Below are 18,321 nucleotides of genomic sequence, written 5' to 3' on the forward strand. Positions count from 1 at the left end.
TCCCCCCTTTTGGCTGCAGCACATTTCATTTCTACTAATAGGCATAACTAGACCGGTGAGCATTGCAAGTTTATGGACCATAACATACATTTCCTTCCTTTCAATTCTTCAGAACCCCAGAGTTACGTGGAAGGCCTCAGTCATTCCACTGTGAAGCCTGAAAGCCCCACAAGCCCAAATCCTGCTTTGTTGCGGACAGATCCTTCCTGTCGGCAGCCTTTTGCAGCTGTGTGCTCAGTCCCATGTCATCGCCCTGCCCAGCAAGGAGACAGGTAAGACAACTTCTGCGTCTCTTAATTTTCAGCCACCTCGTTTGGATGTAGAGGAATCTGATTCCAGGAAGAATTCCTCAAACAGTTTAGAGACCCAATCCTGAATTGTGTCACCTTGAGGGGGTAACACAGGAGCAGCCTTTCTGAGTGCTTAATGCTCCTTTTTGATACTTTGTTTGAAAGTCAGGAGGAACAGATTATTCTGTTTCTGGTTCGTGTCAATTTCACATTTATTCATAAATCTGTCGCATTCTGATGCCACATTAATCTGACTTTTTTAAAAAATATGCATGGCAGTTTGTAATTAAATACATATTTGTATACATTTTATTATAAGGAAGTATTTAAATACTTATTTCATTGAGTTGAGAACTGTATCATAGAAGTCAAAGAAGTGTTCAATCTGAAGGAGAAGTACATTCCAATCTTTACATTACAGTAGTCTGGGAAGTGTAGTTCAGGTCCCTTCTCACAGATTTTGCCATGCATTCCCTGGGCCAGTGTTCGGATGCAGTGTTGAGATGGATGAGGAAAAACAACCTGAGCTTGAATCCTGGCAACATGGAAACACTCTAGTAAAGACTTGTTGTCTGTTTCCTTTAATTTGCTCCCATAATCTTTTCTGCCACAATTAACTTGCTGGTAAATGTTTAAGCTGATAGCTTCAGTGTGTCTAAATGTTAAATGGGAAGCTGCCATCGTTATTTATATAGCTGCATAATATACACAACACTTTTTGCAGTAACTTGAGCACAAAGCAAGTCCTCATTCTGCAGAGCTTGCAGCCTGAGCATCTCGGTTCAGGGGGACCAGCAAGCGGACAGGAAGGAAAGCATGGGAGAGGCAGATAGAAGGGGAAGTAGATTGAGCCAGTTTAGATAACTTCCTGTCTTCCTGAAGTAGTTCCATCCTGTCTGGATCCTGTTTGTTGCAGCCCTACAGGCCCAAAATGTTTTCCTGTGCCTGCACCTTTCAACTGAATAGGGAGCCGAGAACTGTGCTGTGAATTGTTCCCAAAGTTAGTTTACTTTACTCCAGGATGTGCAGTGCTGTGGACAGGGAGCCCCTTCTGCAGCTGGTCCAATGGGAGGAAAAGCACTGTGTTGGAGGCACACAAACAAGGACCCTGAGAGGGTCTGGGGCCATTGAATCCTGACACAGGCCCTTTCTAGGCTCTTTGGACTTGTGGTGCAGGCCCAGAGTACCCATGGTTGCAGGACAGGAGTATTCACAGCTGAGTAAGATTTCTTTTGCCTGTCCATAGATTGGCCTTGCCATGCCAGAATGGACTTCATAGATTAAATTAACCCATAATAGGTCAGTTGGTCACATTTGACAGGAAAGTGCAGGAGTGAAAGGAGAAGAATGTGTGCTGGTGAGCACCCTTAAGCAACTTCAAAGGTGTTGAGTGTTTCCAGAGTCCAGCTGCTAGGAGCTGTGGTGCCCTTATCCAGATGTGGCGCATCTTTGAGGCTAACCTCACCTGTCTGAAATTGTGGCACCTAGGTTTGGGTGGGGTCAGGAGGGCTCACATTGAGGGCAGGGTGTGTCTTCCCTATGACACCAATTTAGGCTGGTTGCCTTCACTGTTCCTTCCCCCTTTCAGTCAAATGCGGCCCTAATTCAGCCCATGTTATGCGCCTCGCCTCTTATTTTCTGTCCTTCAGTTCTCAAAGTATAAAACCCATCAGTCTTCAGCAACCTTCTTTGAAGATGCAGCCAGTGGGAGCCCCTTTGAAGTCTCGGCAGAGGGGTAATGCACCTAAAATGGGAGCATTTTCCTCTGTGCAAGGAAAGCACTGGGGGAAGCATTCTGAATGCAGACTACTTCGTGGGGGTGGTCCTTTTCAGAATGAAGCATTCTTAGCTTGCCAAAGGTGTTGGGAAAGCCCCTTCCATTTGGGAGGTGTTGCACTTTGCACGGTGCTTTTCAAGCGCCCAACATCCAGCCCATTCCATCAAGCAGTGCCCTGAATCTGTCCCAAAACCTGATGAACGTGACTTAACCAAATAAGGAGGTCCCCCAACCCTGCCAAAAAAACCTTGGTTTGTGTAGGTGGCAGAGTTGGTAGGGAAAGCTGAGTCAAGTTGCCTCTTTAAGTGACCACAAAATGGATGATTATGTGGCCACTAGAGACTGTGCTGGTGTTTTTGAAATGAAAATTCCCTAGAATGTGCCCAAGGTTGCAGCCTTTTTGAACAACTTGACACCTCTCACCTCGAACGTATTAGTGAACACAGCAAATATAAGTTACGTTTGTCAGGGATCTGGAACTGAATACAGAACACTTTTGAGTGTACATTCAGTAGCAAACTTGAGTGTGCTGCCACATAATGTAAAAAATAGCCATTGTACCATAAACTAAAACACAGCACTGCATATTCAAATGTTTTAGAGTACATTTTTGAAATGGTTTGATTGTTGTTTTCACTTTTTCAAACAGTCCAACTGAACAAGTTTGGCAGCAAAACAGTTCTCAATCCTCCTCAACATCCCAGTTTTCTGGAATAAATGACAGCAAGTTTATAGGAAATTATCTCACATCTCCAGAGTTTTCTGTTCCTGTTCAAGATTGCTCACGCATGTCTCACTTCCAGATCAAGGGACTTCGAGCTAGGTCATTTAACAGCCAGGAAAATTTGTCATTGGGGCAGCAGCAGGAACCTGGGGCAAATGCCAACACCCAAACATTCCTCACTTCTGGAGGGATCAGTGCCAACAGCTGCCAGCCACTGGTGGAGATACAACCTGCTTTTGCGTCAAATGGCAATCATGTGTCTACCCAAACTCAGAAATCTCCAGGGGACAGTGACATTTTGCCGCACAGTTTTCTTGCAACAACTTTTGGGCACAACAGCCAAAGCAGTGCAAATCAACAAAGTCATGGAATCAACATGCACCCTCAGCCCCCTCTTCCAGAGAAGAAGAGGACATCGGAGGGAGAACGTTCTTTCAGCTCCATCTCACCATCTTCGAGTGGCTTCTCCAGCCCAAACAGTGGAAGCACCATCAGCATTCCATTCCCAAACGTTCTCCCAGATTTCTCTAAAGTTCTAAACACTTCACCATTGCCAGGTATGCTCTGTGCTCATCACAATGAATTCCAGAAGAATAACTCTGTTAATCTGAAAACGAACCTTGGGCTAGGTTAGGGTTTTCCAGACATGGGCCTCCGGCTCTTTTTGGACCACAGCTCCCATCATTCCTAGCTAGCAGAACCAGTGGTCAGGGATGATGGGAACTGTAGTCCAAAAACAGCTGGGGATCCAGCTTTGGGAAACCCTGGGCTAGGGCTAAGAAGGGTGTTGAGACAGCCCCCCCCCAATGTTTACTGAGTGAAGGACGAGCAGGATTATACCTGCAGCCCCCCCCCCTGAAATCAATGTACCAGCAATGTGCCACCTTCCCACTGATCATAGGTTTGGCTTAAGTATGAAGGAGTAAGGGCCACTCAGGGTTCCTGCTTGCATAGATGAGGTGCACACACAGGATCCGCTCACATTTTCCTTGAGTGCACCGTCAGCAGGGAAGTGTGGCTAGCAAGTGAGTAAGTTTGGTAGTGTTGGCACCCACATAGGATACGCAAATGAGGTGGTGTTTTGAATTGCGCTCCTCCAGATTGTAGGTGCGGTTGAGGTTTGGAATGCTCCCCTCATGTGAAGAAGAAATTTGTCTGCAGGTAGAAAGCCAGAGGGTCCGAGGGAGAGGTCCTAGCTCAGCACTTTGCCCCCTGTGCCCACCCTGCCACCTGGTCATTTTCATTCTGCATGTATAGACCAGACCAGAATGCAGCAAGCTCCTCAGACGCTGCTTTATCCCAGGAGGGCCAGAGTGTGCTGCTGCTCTTCACTTCTCTTGGGCTTACTTCTCTTTTTACCCCATAGAAAATACAGCCGACAAGCAGGTGACTGTGAAGTTTGTCCAAGACACCTCCAAGTTCTGGTACAAACCGGAGATTTCAAGAGAGCAAGGTTTGTCAGGTCGTGCCAAGTTAAACACCTTCCACAAGGAGGCCGCTTTATAGCTCTTTGTATTTACTTACAAATCCTTTCGATTCATTCTAACTTGGAGCTGCAGGGGGAGTTGCCATAGGGTCCCTTTTCAGTTTTCACTCCCAAAGAGAAAAAACTCCCAGCTTCTAGTGGGGACTATCAGTAGGCTGGGAGAGGTATATTTTAAGAATGCAGGGAGCACGTGATGGCTCTTCAGGAGCAATCTCTCCTCTTCCTCCACCCCCTTCGTCTTAGATTGCAGGTCAAAAAGCAAGTGTTACAAGTGTTAGGGGAAAGTTATCTGTTTAAAACATGCATGGAGTGGGGGCAGAGTTGGTGTCCTCTGACACTTCTACAGATCCTCAATGAACTTTGCCCAATTTACACTATGCCTGCTGGCAAACAATAGATCTCTTTTAATATAGGTTTGCTGAAACTGGCAGGTTGCTGCAGGTGTAGCAAGATCACAGAGCAGAAAAGATGATCAGAGAACGCCTGCTCGTTTGCTTTGGATTCACAAACCCAAAAGCTGAACATTTAGTACTGTACAATTAACAGACAAAAGGTGGTTTCTCCTTTGTGTGTGTGTGGGGGGGAATGCAGATGGTTCTGGGAAAATTGACTCTGGGCAGCGAAGTATTGCTAGTTCCTAGATATCAACTATTGTTACAGGGAAGGTTGTAAAGGTTTAATAACTGCCTGTGGACCAAACAGTTTTCTATTGCTTCTCTCATTAGTCTGCTCTGCTGCTTTAGCCAGGTACAGACAGAAGGTTTTACTATCCCAACCATGGTTAAGATATCATAAAAGCACCCTGCAGGCTTTTTTCTTCTTCTTCCTCATATGTGAACTCCTCACCCTTTGAGGGCTAACCATGCTTGGCTTCAAATAAGAGTTTGCAATCGTGCTTGCAAGTAGCTTTGCAAATTGTGGTTCCGGCTAACCACAGTTTATCATTAATATCCCTACAGACTTAATACTTCTGCCTGACAAGTGAGTAGGTACTTCTGGAACTCAGAAGTGTGTGTGCTCATTTCTGGTACTTTTGCCCTCTTCACCTGGCAGTCTGTGGGTGGTCAATTAAATTTCCCATAATATCCTTGATGCAGCATCACTCTGGGGTATTGTGGGGAAATTAAATGCCTACAGTGTGAGGGGGGTCCTCCTTTTCACAAGGAGCTCTGCTTATGTGGCTCCTGGGAGACTAGAGAATAAGGAACTGAGACTATCCAAGGTGTGACACACTAAGGGTTGTGAGTAAGGCTTCCATAGATAGACCCAGTTACTCCTTTTAAACTTGCTTTGCCTTGTTTTAGGAGAGGAGTTTAATAGCACTTTCCTGTCGGATTACCAGCTATTTGGAGCAGCTATGTTCGTTTGTTACTTGCCTAAAAGCAACTCTTTCCAAATCTCGCTTCCTCACTCTTTTCTCCTTCTTTTTTCTTCCCTCATGCAGCCATTGCTGTCCTGAAGGACAAGGAGCCTGGATCCTTCATTGTCCGTGACAGCCACTCTTTCAGGGGAGCCTATGGCCTTGCCATGAAAGTGGCTATACCTCCTCCTTCAGTGCTGCAGCTGAACAAGAAAGGTGCGATATGTTTTCTTTCTCTAGTTTGGGAGAATAATAATAATATTTATACCCCACCCATCTGGCTGGGTTTCCTCAGCCACTCTGGGCGGCTTCCAACAAAACATTAAAATATAATAATCTATTAAACATTAAAAGCTTCCCTAAACAGGTATCTGTACCCCCAAAGTTGAAGAAAACCCCTTTGCCCTTTACATTCTAATGTAAGAGGTACACTTTAGAGATTGCCCCATCGCTGTTCTCCAGTTAGTGTTTGGCATTTGTTTTTAGCAGTTGCTGGGAATTGGCAAGTTCTCCATTATTTAGTGCAACTTTGAAAATAAATCCACACAACTAAAAAGACAAATGAAACTAGCCTCCCAACTGCACCATTGCCACAGATACACACTAGATTAGCTATTTGTGGCTTAAAATACTAAAACTAACCAACTTGTATTGGCTTCTTTACCTGATTGCCTGGAGCTCAGAAACTGTTTACAAGCCTGGCTGAAGTATTGCTTCACTCTCTGAGCATCCCTAATTGTTTAATTGTTTAACACCCTGGAAAGAGTCGGCTGCTGTTGTATAAGAATTCCATCTTTATCTGGAGTAGACATGTATCGGATTGTGCTGCAAATCAGTATGCCTTACTAGAAGAGACATGGTTGGTTTTAAAGATGTTTTTTACTCAACAAACTATTCTTCATTGAGCTAAAATCCGTTGCAGTAATATTTTGTGAATGAGCAGTGGAAATGAAACTGCAAGTGTTCCGTTTTATGGCAAGCGATACAGTTTTTTCTGTCCCTTACACCATGTAATATTTCAGACTTCCGGTCCATCGCGCTGGTGGAGTAGGACGCAGGGACTTCGCGCTCTGAAGTCCCTGGCTTCGTGGAGGGGGGGGGGGAAGTCCGCAGAGCGAGCGGACTCCCCGAAAAAACACCGGGTAGAGAGTCCCGGTGACATAGCGCCCAGCTGCCTGCTCCAGACGCGATTCCTCCGCTGCCCGAGAGCTCCGTAGAGCGATCGAGAGCCAGCGGAGTGGAGTCGCGGGAGCCATTTTTGGGTTTCATCTTACCTCCTTGAAGTGAAGCTCCGAGTCCTCAGCCTGCAAGCTGTCAAATTGCTACAATTGCTGTTGTGGACTGTAAAAACTGATTGAAGAGGATTCAGAAGTAATTTAAGCGGAATTTAAATTTGAAATGTAATGAAGTTAAAGACAAAGGATAAGATCAGCCAAGATGGAGCCGACAACGTGGTAGAGAGGAATTTTCCAGCACTCTTTGGCCCTTATCTCTGGTCTGCCTGCGGTTAAGTGAACTATGAAAACAAAGTTTTCTCGAGCCTTCCAGGAGGCTGTGTTGAACTATCTACAAACATGGGAAGATATTTACAAGGAACGGCAATGTTTGAATCCAACAGAAATGGAGAATGAGGTGCAAGATCAAGATTTAGAGGACAATTTTGATGCTGAGACTGTGAGTGAGGAGCAACAATTTGAGGATAACTTGGAGACTGATTTGGACCAAAAGAAATATGTGTTGGATGATGAAAAAGAAAAATCTGAACAAGGAGATGAGGCCGACAAGGAGAAGCAAATTGAAGAGAAGATTGATGGAAATGGAAATCCTGGAAACACTGAAATGTGGAGTGGTGTTAGTGAAGGGAGGGATAGGCAGGAAGAGGGGGGAGCAAAGGTCTGGAAGTGGATGTGGGAAAGGACTGGTGTGGGGTGAAAATTTTAGTTTAAAGGTTTTTTATTGCTTGATGAATAACGCTGTCTGAATCTTGGCCTGCTAAAGGATATGCTGATCCAATGGGGGGAAGGGACATTGGGAGGGGGGAGGGAGAGATTTTCCAAAGTTTAGGGTTAAGAGTTTTCTGGAGGGGCAGAAGAATGGCTGGGGAAACATGTTAAAGTTTGTTTTTAATGTTTTTGGTGACTACAGAGGTGTTTGGGTAGAGAACTGCCTGTCTCCCTCTCTTTACTCTTGGCATCCAGTGGCAGGGGGTGTCTGGAGGGGAGAGGGAGGGGTGGAAGGAAACCCAGACACAAAAATGGAACCTTTTGACTGCAGAACCCCTCGGGTTACCCTAGTGGCAGGAGGGGACTCGGAGGGGGGCAGCATGAAGAAGGAGGAGGATTAAGTTAATATAATAAGAATAAGATTTTGAATTAGATTAGAAAACTCGCCAAAATTAATTAAAGAAGTTAGGAAATCCAGGAGGAAGAGAATCGTGGAAGCCGCAAACAAACTGTTAAGAAAATAAGATTTGGAATTTAGATGTTTTTGTTTTGTTTTGTTTTCTTCTTTTTTCCTTTTTTCATGTTTTTTCTTCTTTTTTTCTATTTGTGGTTTTGTTGTTGAATTATAATCAAGAATTAGCTGGGGGATAAGCCAAACCTCAGAGCTCCTCCGCCTCTGTCCTCTCAGTGGCAGGGGGGGGGAGGAGGAGGGAGGGGGGAGGTCAAACCCAGCTTAAAAATGGACCCCTTTGTTTCTCAATGCCCATGGGTATCACTGGTGGCAGAAGTGGTCTTCTGGGTGGAGGGAAAATGAAGGGACAGAGTTTATTGTATATGTTGTGTATGTTTTGTCTCTATAAAGAAAAAATCAATAAAACTATTGTAAAAAAACAAAAAACACCATGTAATATTTCAGCAGTAGAATGCAAGCTGCCGGGCACAATTTGAGGATTGTGTTTTCTTGCTATGTAGCAATTAAATTGTGTGTTCTGTGTCTTTCCTTCACAAGTTTCAGTAGTGGAGATTCTGGGGTGTTCCAATGCTACTTGCTTACTCTTAGGAAGTCTAGTAGTTGGATCAAATTAGATCAATTTCCTCATTTGTGTTAGCTGCTTAGATAATTGAGAACTGTATTGCCCCACCCCTCCATATCCAAGCAGAGATGGCCACAGGTATTTTGGTGCCCCAGTTGGATACAGTCGAGAGGTGTTTCCAGCTTTTCATGCAGTGTTGCAAATACAGTGGTACCTCGACTTACGAATTTAATCCGTTCCGAATGCACATTCGTAAGTCGAAAAGTTTGTAAGTCGAAAAAAGCGGTTTCCCATAGGAATGCATTGGAAACGGAATAATTCGTAAGTCGAGTAAACTGCATCTAAAATGCGCAAGTCGAAAAAACCCATCTAAACCGGAACGGTTTTCCTTTCGGATGTCGAAAAAAATGTAAGCGTGCGGCCATTTTTTTCCATTCGTAACTCGAAATTTCGTAAGTCGAGGGACCACTGTAATACAGTTGTGTGCCTTTTGGATGGAAGTTTTTCATTGCACCCCAAAGTAAATAAAGTAATAAATAAATAAAATTAAACTATTGGTGTATTCCAAGCAGCCACCCAAGATGGATTTAGGGGAGCGTGACCCATTCAGTCACACTGGGTACCAAGCCACAGGGGGGACCATAACTATTATGTAGCGTGGGAGGTGGGGGGGCAATTTTGGTGTTGCACGGGGCGCTGCTGAAATTTGAGACTCCAAGGACCACCACTGCAGCCACCAGTGATTTCCGTGGTCATCATAGAAATCAAAGATAAATCCCAGGAAGCTATGGATAGAATGTTGGCTGCTTCTCCATCAAGCGTTGCTCTCCATTGCTGATATGAGATACAAGTTTCCCCATCACTGCAAATGCAGATGTACCAACAGCATGATCCGTGTGCTATGGTCCTCATGTGTACAGTCCTTTTCTTGTGTACTGTGAATAGACAGTCGGCCTCAAGGCATGTACAGTGGTACCTTGGTTCTCGAACTTCTTAGTTGTTGAACAAATCAGCTCCCAAATGCCACAAACCCGGAAGTGTTCTGGTTTGCAAACGTTTCTCAGAAGCCGAACAATTGCAGCCAATTGGAAGCCGCCCCTTGGTTTTCGAACAGTTTTGGGAGTCGAAGAGACTCCCGGAATGGATTATGTTTGAGAACCAAGGTACCATTATACTTGTAGGTGATGCCATTCCTTCACATTCATTCATTTGCTCTAATGACTTCATTTTCTGCTGTTTTATGCCGCAGTTGGAGATCTGTCTAATGAACTTGTCAGGCATTTCCTGATTGAGTGCACCCATAAGGGAGTGAGGTTGAAAGGATGCCTCAACGAGCCATATTTTGGTAAGGATATTTTATCTATCTATAGTTCATAAGCAAGAGTACAGTGGGCTTTAGGAAGGTGATGAATGAAACTTGGGCAATTTTTAAATTCCTGCTTTTGAATACCATTTAAGGCCTTGCCTCTCCTTTTTCAGTGTTGTTGTTGTTGTTTTAAAGTTCTATTATACTTCTCCTTTTCTCCTCCATCCCACACTTACGCCTTGGCAGAAGGAAGCACCACTGGAAAGTAGGCAGCTCCTCCTAGGAATGGAGCTCTCAGTCTCTCTGTGCACCTCACTCTTATCCTCTGCATAAGGTGTTGCAGAAGCTACTCAACTTTGTCCCCCATAACTTTCCCTAGTAATGTAGAGATTCCCAGAGAAGAAATGCAAAGTGCAATTCAACTTAGGGGGGCAGATATGTGATGCCACTTTAAACCAAAGACTCCATATAAAGTCTTTTCAGATCAGGCTAAATCAAGGGCAGCGGAGTCCTGGCATATATACAGAAACTACAAATTGAGACACTAGCATTTCATGGCCTCCTTCCACCACTGCTTCTACATGTGATAGTAAATATTTTTCATACTTGGTATTCCATATTGGAAATTCAAGTAGATGAGAACTCTGTATGCATGAGAAGCCCACAAGAAGATCAGATAGAGGTAAGTTTCCAGAGATAAGTTATCCAGTGCAGTCCAATTCTGTGCTGCCACGGAGAGAAACCTGTTACACAAGCCAGAAGTTAACTTGATGCCTTCCTTTGTTTTAACCACAGGGAGTTTGACAGCCTTGGTGTATCAACATTCCATTACTCCTCTGGCCCTGCCCTGCAAGCTGCTCATCCCAGACCAAGGTATTCCCATTAAAAAAGGAACAGGCTGTGCCTAATCCAGGTCTTGTGTAAATGTCTCAACCAATATGCATGTCTAGCACACTCATGTATTCAACACACAGCTCCGAGGGGAACTTTTGGGTAGAGTCAGTAATGGACACACCGAATGAATACAGAAAGGCTGGTTTATTACATGGAAATGAAAGAGAAAAACTTTATGGAGGCTCCTTCAGAGAGTAAGTGGGCAGCAAATCATACAGCAAACACACCTTTAATTATGAGAACAGAAGAGCGAGTGTAGCCTTTTACTACAGTAAGAGAAAGAAAAAAGAGGAGCCGTGGGTGAGCCTGATCTATTTGTGAACAGAGAACTTTGGCCTCCATAGGTGTTAAACGCTCCCCTCAGAGTGCTTTCCCGCTGGCAAGGCTACAAGTTGTTTTCTGCTGCTCCAGAGAAGCGGACACGGAGCAATGGATTCAAGCTACAAGAAAGAAGATTCCACCTAAACATTTGGAAGCACTTCCTGACAGTAAGAGCTTTTTGACAGTGGAATTTGCTGCCAAGGAGTGTGGTGGAGTCTCCTTCCTTGGAGGTCTTTAAGCAGAGGCTTGACAGCCATCTGTCAGGAATGCTTTGATGGTGAATTTCTTCCAAGAGAACAGGGCTTGTTAAAAATCTCTCAGGGCTGCTATTGTACCCCTAGGAAGCTATCTTACCTAAAACCTAATAGCTCTCTTCTCTGCTGGACAGAATGTGCCACCAGCCTTGGGACACACAGACATAAGAAGTGCTTGGACTGTTCAAAAATAGAAACATTTTGGAAACATACTTTTCAGGAAATGTTTTTAATCACATGCCCAAATGTCCCTTTAATTCTTTCTTTGGCTCTTTTTAATTTATATAAAGGAGAAACAGAGCAATTAAGAAGTAAGGAACTCAGAACATGCTCGCTAACTGCAGCACATACAACCACAGCCAGATGTCAGAAATCTTTAAGCCTTTTTGCTATCAGTGCTACAATATGGTTAAGCAAACTGTGCTACTAGGAAAACTGTCTCACAAGTTAAAGGTGACAGTCTGGCAAAAGAAACATGGCAATTCTAATGCCGTTTGGTATGATTTTATTGTTTATAAAATAATGAAGCACATGGAAGCGATGTGTGGTCCCATATACAATACGGTCTGGCTTGTATAGACTTGACACGGTGCTGCATTTTGATCCATCACCAGCTGATTTGTAATTCAAAAACCTGAGGTTTTTTTTCATCATGTGATCTTATAAAGCATACAGTATTTAAAAATGAATATAGTTTCAGTTCCTTTATCATATATTGACAGTTAAATGAACACTATTTTAACTGCCCAAAGCAAATATATAAAAAGCAAGAGGCTGCAAAGTAGCTGTTTGCTTTATTTACAGTCAAGCACTTTTAAATATCATGCACTCACTGCAATGATTGGGACTTAAAAGTGCTTGCCTGAGTTTGAATTGTTCCCAGTGTTTTCTCCTCTCTTCTCATACTTTGGACCTGGATGCTTTTCCTTATAATAGCTCCAAATAAGGTGTCATGTAACACACAGAATCTGACAAACTTCTCAATCCAATTTATACGGAAGATGCAAGTTACCATTTCTGTTTGCAGACCCCCTGGAGGAGATACCCGAAAGCTCTCCGCAGACGGCTGCAAACTCTGCTGCAGAGCTTCTGAAGCAAGGGGCAGGTTAGTGAATAGTTCTTGGCGCATCAATATTAGAAGGCTGTGCATGCCACATAAGCACCCAAGCGAGCTGTGATTAAAGGCTGTAGACTGTTATAAGCTCTTTTAAAGAGAAACCTAGAAATAAAATAAAAAGTTTAATTAGTGCACACTGGGTCTGAATTTTCAGGCTAATAGCTGCTGAATGGCATTCTGTGAGCTTGTATACATACGAGCCTAAATGTCTACATAAAGTTGTGTGAAGGAAGTTCCTGTGTCTGCTTTGCAATATGTCTGCCATCAGAACCAAAACAAGATTTTTCTAAGTAAAATAAAAAAAATTCCTTCAGTAGATTTTTCTGTGCAGATCCTGCTCACTTTTCTAGTTCTTTCCTTGTATTTCTTCCTTTATTTCATGAACAGCATGCAATGTTTGGTACCTGAATTCGGTTGAGATGGAGTCCCTCACTGGTTATCAGGCAGTGCAGAAGGCCCTGAGTTTAACCCTGGCTGAAGAGCCGCCTCCTGTCTCTACTGTGGTCCATTTCAAAGTGTCTGCACAGGGCATCACACTGACGGACAACCAGAGAAAGTGAGTCCTGGCACTGCTATATGCTTGGGTTTGGGGATTGTTGGAGGTTTCAAAAGAATTTCTCTTTTTTAAAAAAATACCGGCTTTGTGCCTTCTAAGGACTATTTGTATCTACTACATTACAAGAAATTTAAAAATACATTTGGCATTTAAGTATACATTTTAGTCTGTGGTGTGTGTGTGTGTGTAAATTGGAGCCTGCAAAAATGCATGTATCTGGTTTTGCTGCAGCAGCACTGCCAAGTAGGCAGGGGCAAGATGCTTTCTGCTTTCTTGTTTTTTGGACTTAGCAGTGCACTGAGCCACTGCAGGAAAACAATGGGCCCTATTGCTTGTACTAATGCAAATACTCTGTGACCATGTGAAGCTGTCCGATACGGAGTCAGACCAGGAGTCTATGTACCTCTGTATTGTCCAAGCCCTCAAAGCCTGAGATCTCATAGCTGTGATCTTTTAAAATTAAGATACCAGAAATGGAACCTGGGATGTTCTTTATGCAAAGCATGAGGTCTGCACTGAGATGTGGCCTTTCCCCATGCCGAGACCAGCACACGTACAAGGGGCATTTGTTAAAACATTACTTCCTGCTGTATAGATCACTACCATGAGAGAGTTTTCAGGAATGTCTAAACGGGCTGTGTGTTTTGTACTCAGATGAGTGAACTGAATTCAGGGAATTCAAGTGAAGGTGTGCTTTCATCAGGTTAAATATGCAGAACAGCAAGGGAAGCCCATTCATGTGTTATCTCTTTATTGCTACGTTACGTATTTTTGTGTTTTTATATTGTCAACATGATCCTCGGATGAAGGGCATTCATTTTTTGATACATGCATGCATACATACATACATACGACCAGCAGCATTCATATTCATGTTTACATTGGAGCTCAAAAATATTGCTCAAAAGTATAGCAGCCGACTGCCTCCAGCTGTGTCCATGGCAGTTCATGGAGAGTTGCCTACTTGTAAAGCGGGTGTATGTGTGTGGGGAGATCCAGATTCCCTTGAGGATATTAAGGGGAGGGAGTAAACCTCTGGTTTAGACCTGCATATCTTGTGGCACACCAAGTTGAGCTTGGCCCACCATCCCTGAATAGTGGGCTGCTACGCAGAGATCCACAGGTGTGTTTGCTACCGAAAACCCTCCGTCTCTTTTCTGCATGCCCAGCCTGGAGGGAGTGACTCCTTCCCTCAAGGCACAGAGACCATGGACAATATGAATTTAAAATTTATTTTTATTAGTATATATTTTAATTAAACAAGTATGAGCCTATTAGAATGCTTCATGATTATTTTATTTAGTTTCAATGTTTACCTGCTGTTTTTCTGCCAGGCTTCCAAAGTACACATTGTGTTTAATGCCTAGTTAGGTTTTTTTTTAAACATGGAACAACAGCCATTATAAAGGGCCTAACCAAGACCTATCCAGAAGTGAGTGTATTTCTTAAGCTTTTATCCTGAGATTTCAGTTGAAATCGCGTCCCCCAGCAGCTGCCACTGCATTGCAATGGCATCACCATTGATGCAAACAGCAGCCTTCCTCACACGTGAAATAGCAGCCTTAACGGCGTGAGAAGAAAGGGTTAACATCCTCATGCACCACAATCCTTATTCTGATTGGCACCTTCACAACTGCCAGTTAAAAGTTTTATAAAAGAATCATGCAATGGCAGTTGTGATTAATGCAGAATGTATTTTGTCCCTACAACAAACATTATATTGCAATTGCCTATCCCCTCAGGAAACCACTCCCTGGTAGAATGTGCCTGAGATGTAAGCACATAAATGTATGTAGCCATAAATTGATCACGACATTTCTTAAATGTATTTTGTCATATTTTTTGTCATATTTTCTCTTTCCCTCAGGCTCTTCTTCAGGAGGCACTATCCAGTCAACACTGTTATTTTCTGTGCTTTGGATCCACAGGACAGGAAGTAAGGATGGCAAATGCTTTTCCTAATTCAACATTCATAATACTGTATGAGACTACAAAAAACACTAATACAAATATTAATCTTTTCTCTCCCCCATCTACCTCCCACTATGCAACAAGATGGATGAAAGAGAGCCTTTCAGCAAAGTAAGTAACAGCGTGCATCTTACTATGCTATCCGGCCACCTTTGCAAACAGCTTATACCATGTCCAGGACTCTGCATTTCCTTCAGATATCCTCTAATTCAGGACTATTGAGCAAGGCTCGGGGACTCTTATCAGGTGGCAACTTGGAGTCTCAAATGTGACCCATGGCATCTTTAACCACACTTCCTACAATTTTTGGAACAATCTTTATGTCCTGGAAATGATGCCCTTAGTGGGACAAGAGCAGAGACCTACAAATGGCACCTGCTGCCCTTCTCAACATCCCCCTTTCCTCCCCATTTTGATTCAACGAGCATTGCAGGAATTGGGAATCATGGCATTTGCAACTTGCTAGTATTTGTAGCCTAGGAAGAAAGTTGTGGGAAGAGTCTTGTTGGATTGGGTGAAGCAGAGTCTGGCAAGCATATGAGGGCTTTTTGAAGGCCAACAGTGACATGTTCAAAATGGGGCTTAGATGGTAAAGTTCAAAGAGATGCTGGTCAAGGGATTGTGACCATTTTGAAGAAGATGGCTTTGTTGTTGTTTAGTCGTGTCCGACTCTTCTTGACCCCATGGACCAGAGCACGCCAGGCACTCCTGTCTTCCACTGCCTCCCGCAGTTTGGTCAGACTCATGTTCGTAGCTTCGAGAACACTGTCCAGTGTCCAACCATCTCGTCCTCTGTCGTCCCCTTCTCCTTGTGCCCTCCATCTTCCCCAACATCAAGGTCTTTTCCAGGGAGTCTTCTCTTCTCATGAGGTGGCCAAAGTACTGGAGCCTCAGCTTCAGGATCTGTCCTTCTAGTGAGCACTCAGGGCTGATTTCCTTCAGAATGGATAGGTTTGATCTTCTTGCAGTCCATGGGACTCTCAAGAGTCTCCTCCAGCACCATAGTTCAAAAGCATCAATTCTTCGGCGATCAGCCTTCTTTATGGCACTTGCAGTTAAACTATGAGTGACATTTTCAGGTGTACTAATAATATTGGCTCCTTCCTCCAGCAAAACTAGCTTCAGATGCATGTGGGAAATTTTGATTTGGCCCCATAGCATTTGCTTGGTGGGGAGTTTGGTTGGGCATTTTGAGTGACTCCCCAGCTCTAAATATGCAACTTCAGTTAAATTTCTAAGTGTTTCTAAAACGGAAGTCCTGAGATCTTAAAATACTCTAGGGCAGAATGGTGTTTCTGTGGTAGGTGTTAACTATTGGAGATCCCTGGATCAGATCTACCCCTGTTAGAGGTGCTCCTGGGGAAACAGGAGAGGTTGGAGGAAGTGAACAGCATGTGAGCTCTGACCCGATCTTCTCCTGTAGTCGCAGAAGACAGCTGGGAGTGGGGGGGGGGGGAGGTTGCAAACTACTTTCTCTTACAGTTAGTTCTGGGCGCCAAAGTAATTCCATTATTTGCTCTATGGCGTGATGCTTTTTTCTTTTCATGCGTATTTCCTTTTGCTTTCTACAGGGTGTTTGGGTTTGTTGCAAGGAAACAAGGAGACAGTGCAGACAATGTCTGCCACCTGTTTGCAGAGAATGATCCAGAGCAGCCTGCCAGTGCCATTGTCAACTTCGTCTCAAAGGTCATGATAGGCTCCCAGAAGAAGAACTAAGCGCTTCCAACCGAGTGCTGCAGACGAACTCACAGGAAGGATGTGGAGGCAAACTGTTGTGAGATTATGGCCCCTCAGCCTGCACCTAGCGGTTTCCCAAGACGACATTCCACATCCAAGGACTGCCATCAGTAACATCACCTGACCTTTTGACATACAAGTGCAAAATTAAGCAAAGAAGGGAGCTAGAAGTCAGCAAGATCCCTAAAGCCCATATCTGAACAAATTTTGGAAGAAAGAAAAAGTATGGGAGCCAATAGTATTTTTCATGTGCGGCGTTCTGATTTTTCGCTAGAATCATAGAATTGTAGAGTTGGAAGGGCCTCAAGAGTTATCTAGTCCAACCCCCTGCCATGCAGGTAGAATGGAAGGCGGGAGGCACATTGCTTTTAGCTGGAATTCTTGCTAGGAAACACACAATCAGGGGCAGAACTGAACTTACAGAAATCACAAAGAGAACAGCCTCTGGGTGCATTTGTAGGGAAGAAGTGGTAGCTACAGTCTGGGATATAATTGCAGGTTCTTCTTTGAAAGTGCATTAGTGTTATCTCAGCAAATTCAGCTTTGGAAATGCATTTGCTGATACAACATATATTTCCACCTGTAAATAATTGTTGTCGTTTCATTGATGATAGCCATGGCCATGCTCTTCCCTTGTTTTCACATAACAATCAAACTTTAAATGGAAAAGTGTTATGTTCAGAGGAAATTGGTGCAGATATATTTGGGCTGGTGCAGAGGGATAGAGAGGTTTCTGGACTGCAACAAGAAGGGTAAGGAAGCTTGGGTGCCTTTAATTTAATTGAAGGTAAATGGGAGGGACTGGTTAAAAAGAAAAATGCAATGCATGTTTGTCATGTTATTTTCACATTGCTTCTTATACGAAGAATTTAAGTAGGGAATATAACTCTTCATGGTTGCAGGATACAAAGGAGGGGGAAAGCACACAAGAGAACATTTCTGTATAATTTATAATATATTGCTGTAGTCAGACTATTTATAGCAGGCGTGGAGAACCTGTGTGCCTCCACCTGTTGCAGGACGGCAACTGCTATCAGTCCAAGCCAGGAAGGCCGATGGTCAGGACAATGGGAGTTGTAGTCCAGTGATATCTGGAGGTGCCACAGGTTGCTCAAGCCTTGTGGCACAAAGTAGGCATCTCTGTTGTATAGCATTCTAATTATGAGCTTCCTGTTGAAGGCACCGTTCATTATGATAGGACTTGGGCAGAAGATCCATTCAATCCCTGAACTGAATGGGGGTTCTACTGCAGCACCACTTGGAGCAATGCTTTTTTAATGTATCCTGTATTCCTTCAGTAGCAGAGACTTCGCTTGAGCCTCCCTGTAGGAAGTAGTTTTGTATTCCGACTTTAAAAGCAGTAAATATTTTCATATTATTTTCTATTACTTAAAATGATTGTTATGAAATCCAATTTGTATGGATGGTTTTTAAGCTGATTTTTATTTTTAAAATCTGGACTAAATAAAACGTAAAGAGGAAAAAATATTTTTGGTGCACTTACCCATATTTTGAAGATGGTCTGATTCTGTTTTGACAGTATGACACATC

At 43.6% G+C, this 18,321-nt stretch overlaps 1 protein-coding gene across 12 annotated transcripts in view; it reads left to right on the plus strand.

The window, feature by feature from the left end:
* TNS3 (tensin 3) overlaps positions 1-18,258 on the plus strand; it is an 80,495-nt gene extending 62,237 nt beyond the window's left edge. For all 12 annotated transcript variants that reach the window (XM_060282026.1, XM_060282027.1, XM_060282028.1 and 9 more), the window contains 11 exons: positions 113-272; positions 2,717-3,348; positions 4,158-4,244; positions 5,722-5,853; positions 9,864-9,959; positions 10,716-10,793; positions 12,417-12,494; positions 12,894-13,062; positions 14,930-14,998; positions 15,118-15,144; positions 16,605-18,258. In XM_060282026.1, coding sequence (XP_060138009.1) covers positions 113-272; positions 2,717-3,348; positions 4,158-4,244; positions 5,722-5,853; positions 9,864-9,959; positions 10,716-10,793; positions 12,417-12,494; positions 12,894-13,062; positions 14,930-14,998; positions 15,118-15,144; positions 16,605-16,749 — 1,673 coding nt within the window. In that variant the 3' untranslated portion in view covers positions 16,750-18,258. The remainder of the gene's footprint in view (positions 1-112; positions 273-2,716; positions 3,349-4,157; positions 4,245-5,721; positions 5,854-9,863; positions 9,960-10,715; positions 10,794-12,416; positions 12,495-12,893; positions 13,063-14,929; positions 14,999-15,117; positions 15,145-16,604) is intronic.
* The last annotated feature ends 63 nt before the right edge of the window (positions 18,259-18,321 follow it).

Source organism: Zootoca vivipara, chromosome 13 (assembly GCF_963506605.1).
Source record: "Zootoca vivipara chromosome 13, rZooViv1.1, whole genome shotgun sequence".
NCBI classification, from domain to species: Eukaryota; Metazoa; Chordata; class Lepidosauria; order Squamata; family Lacertidae; genus Zootoca; species Zootoca vivipara.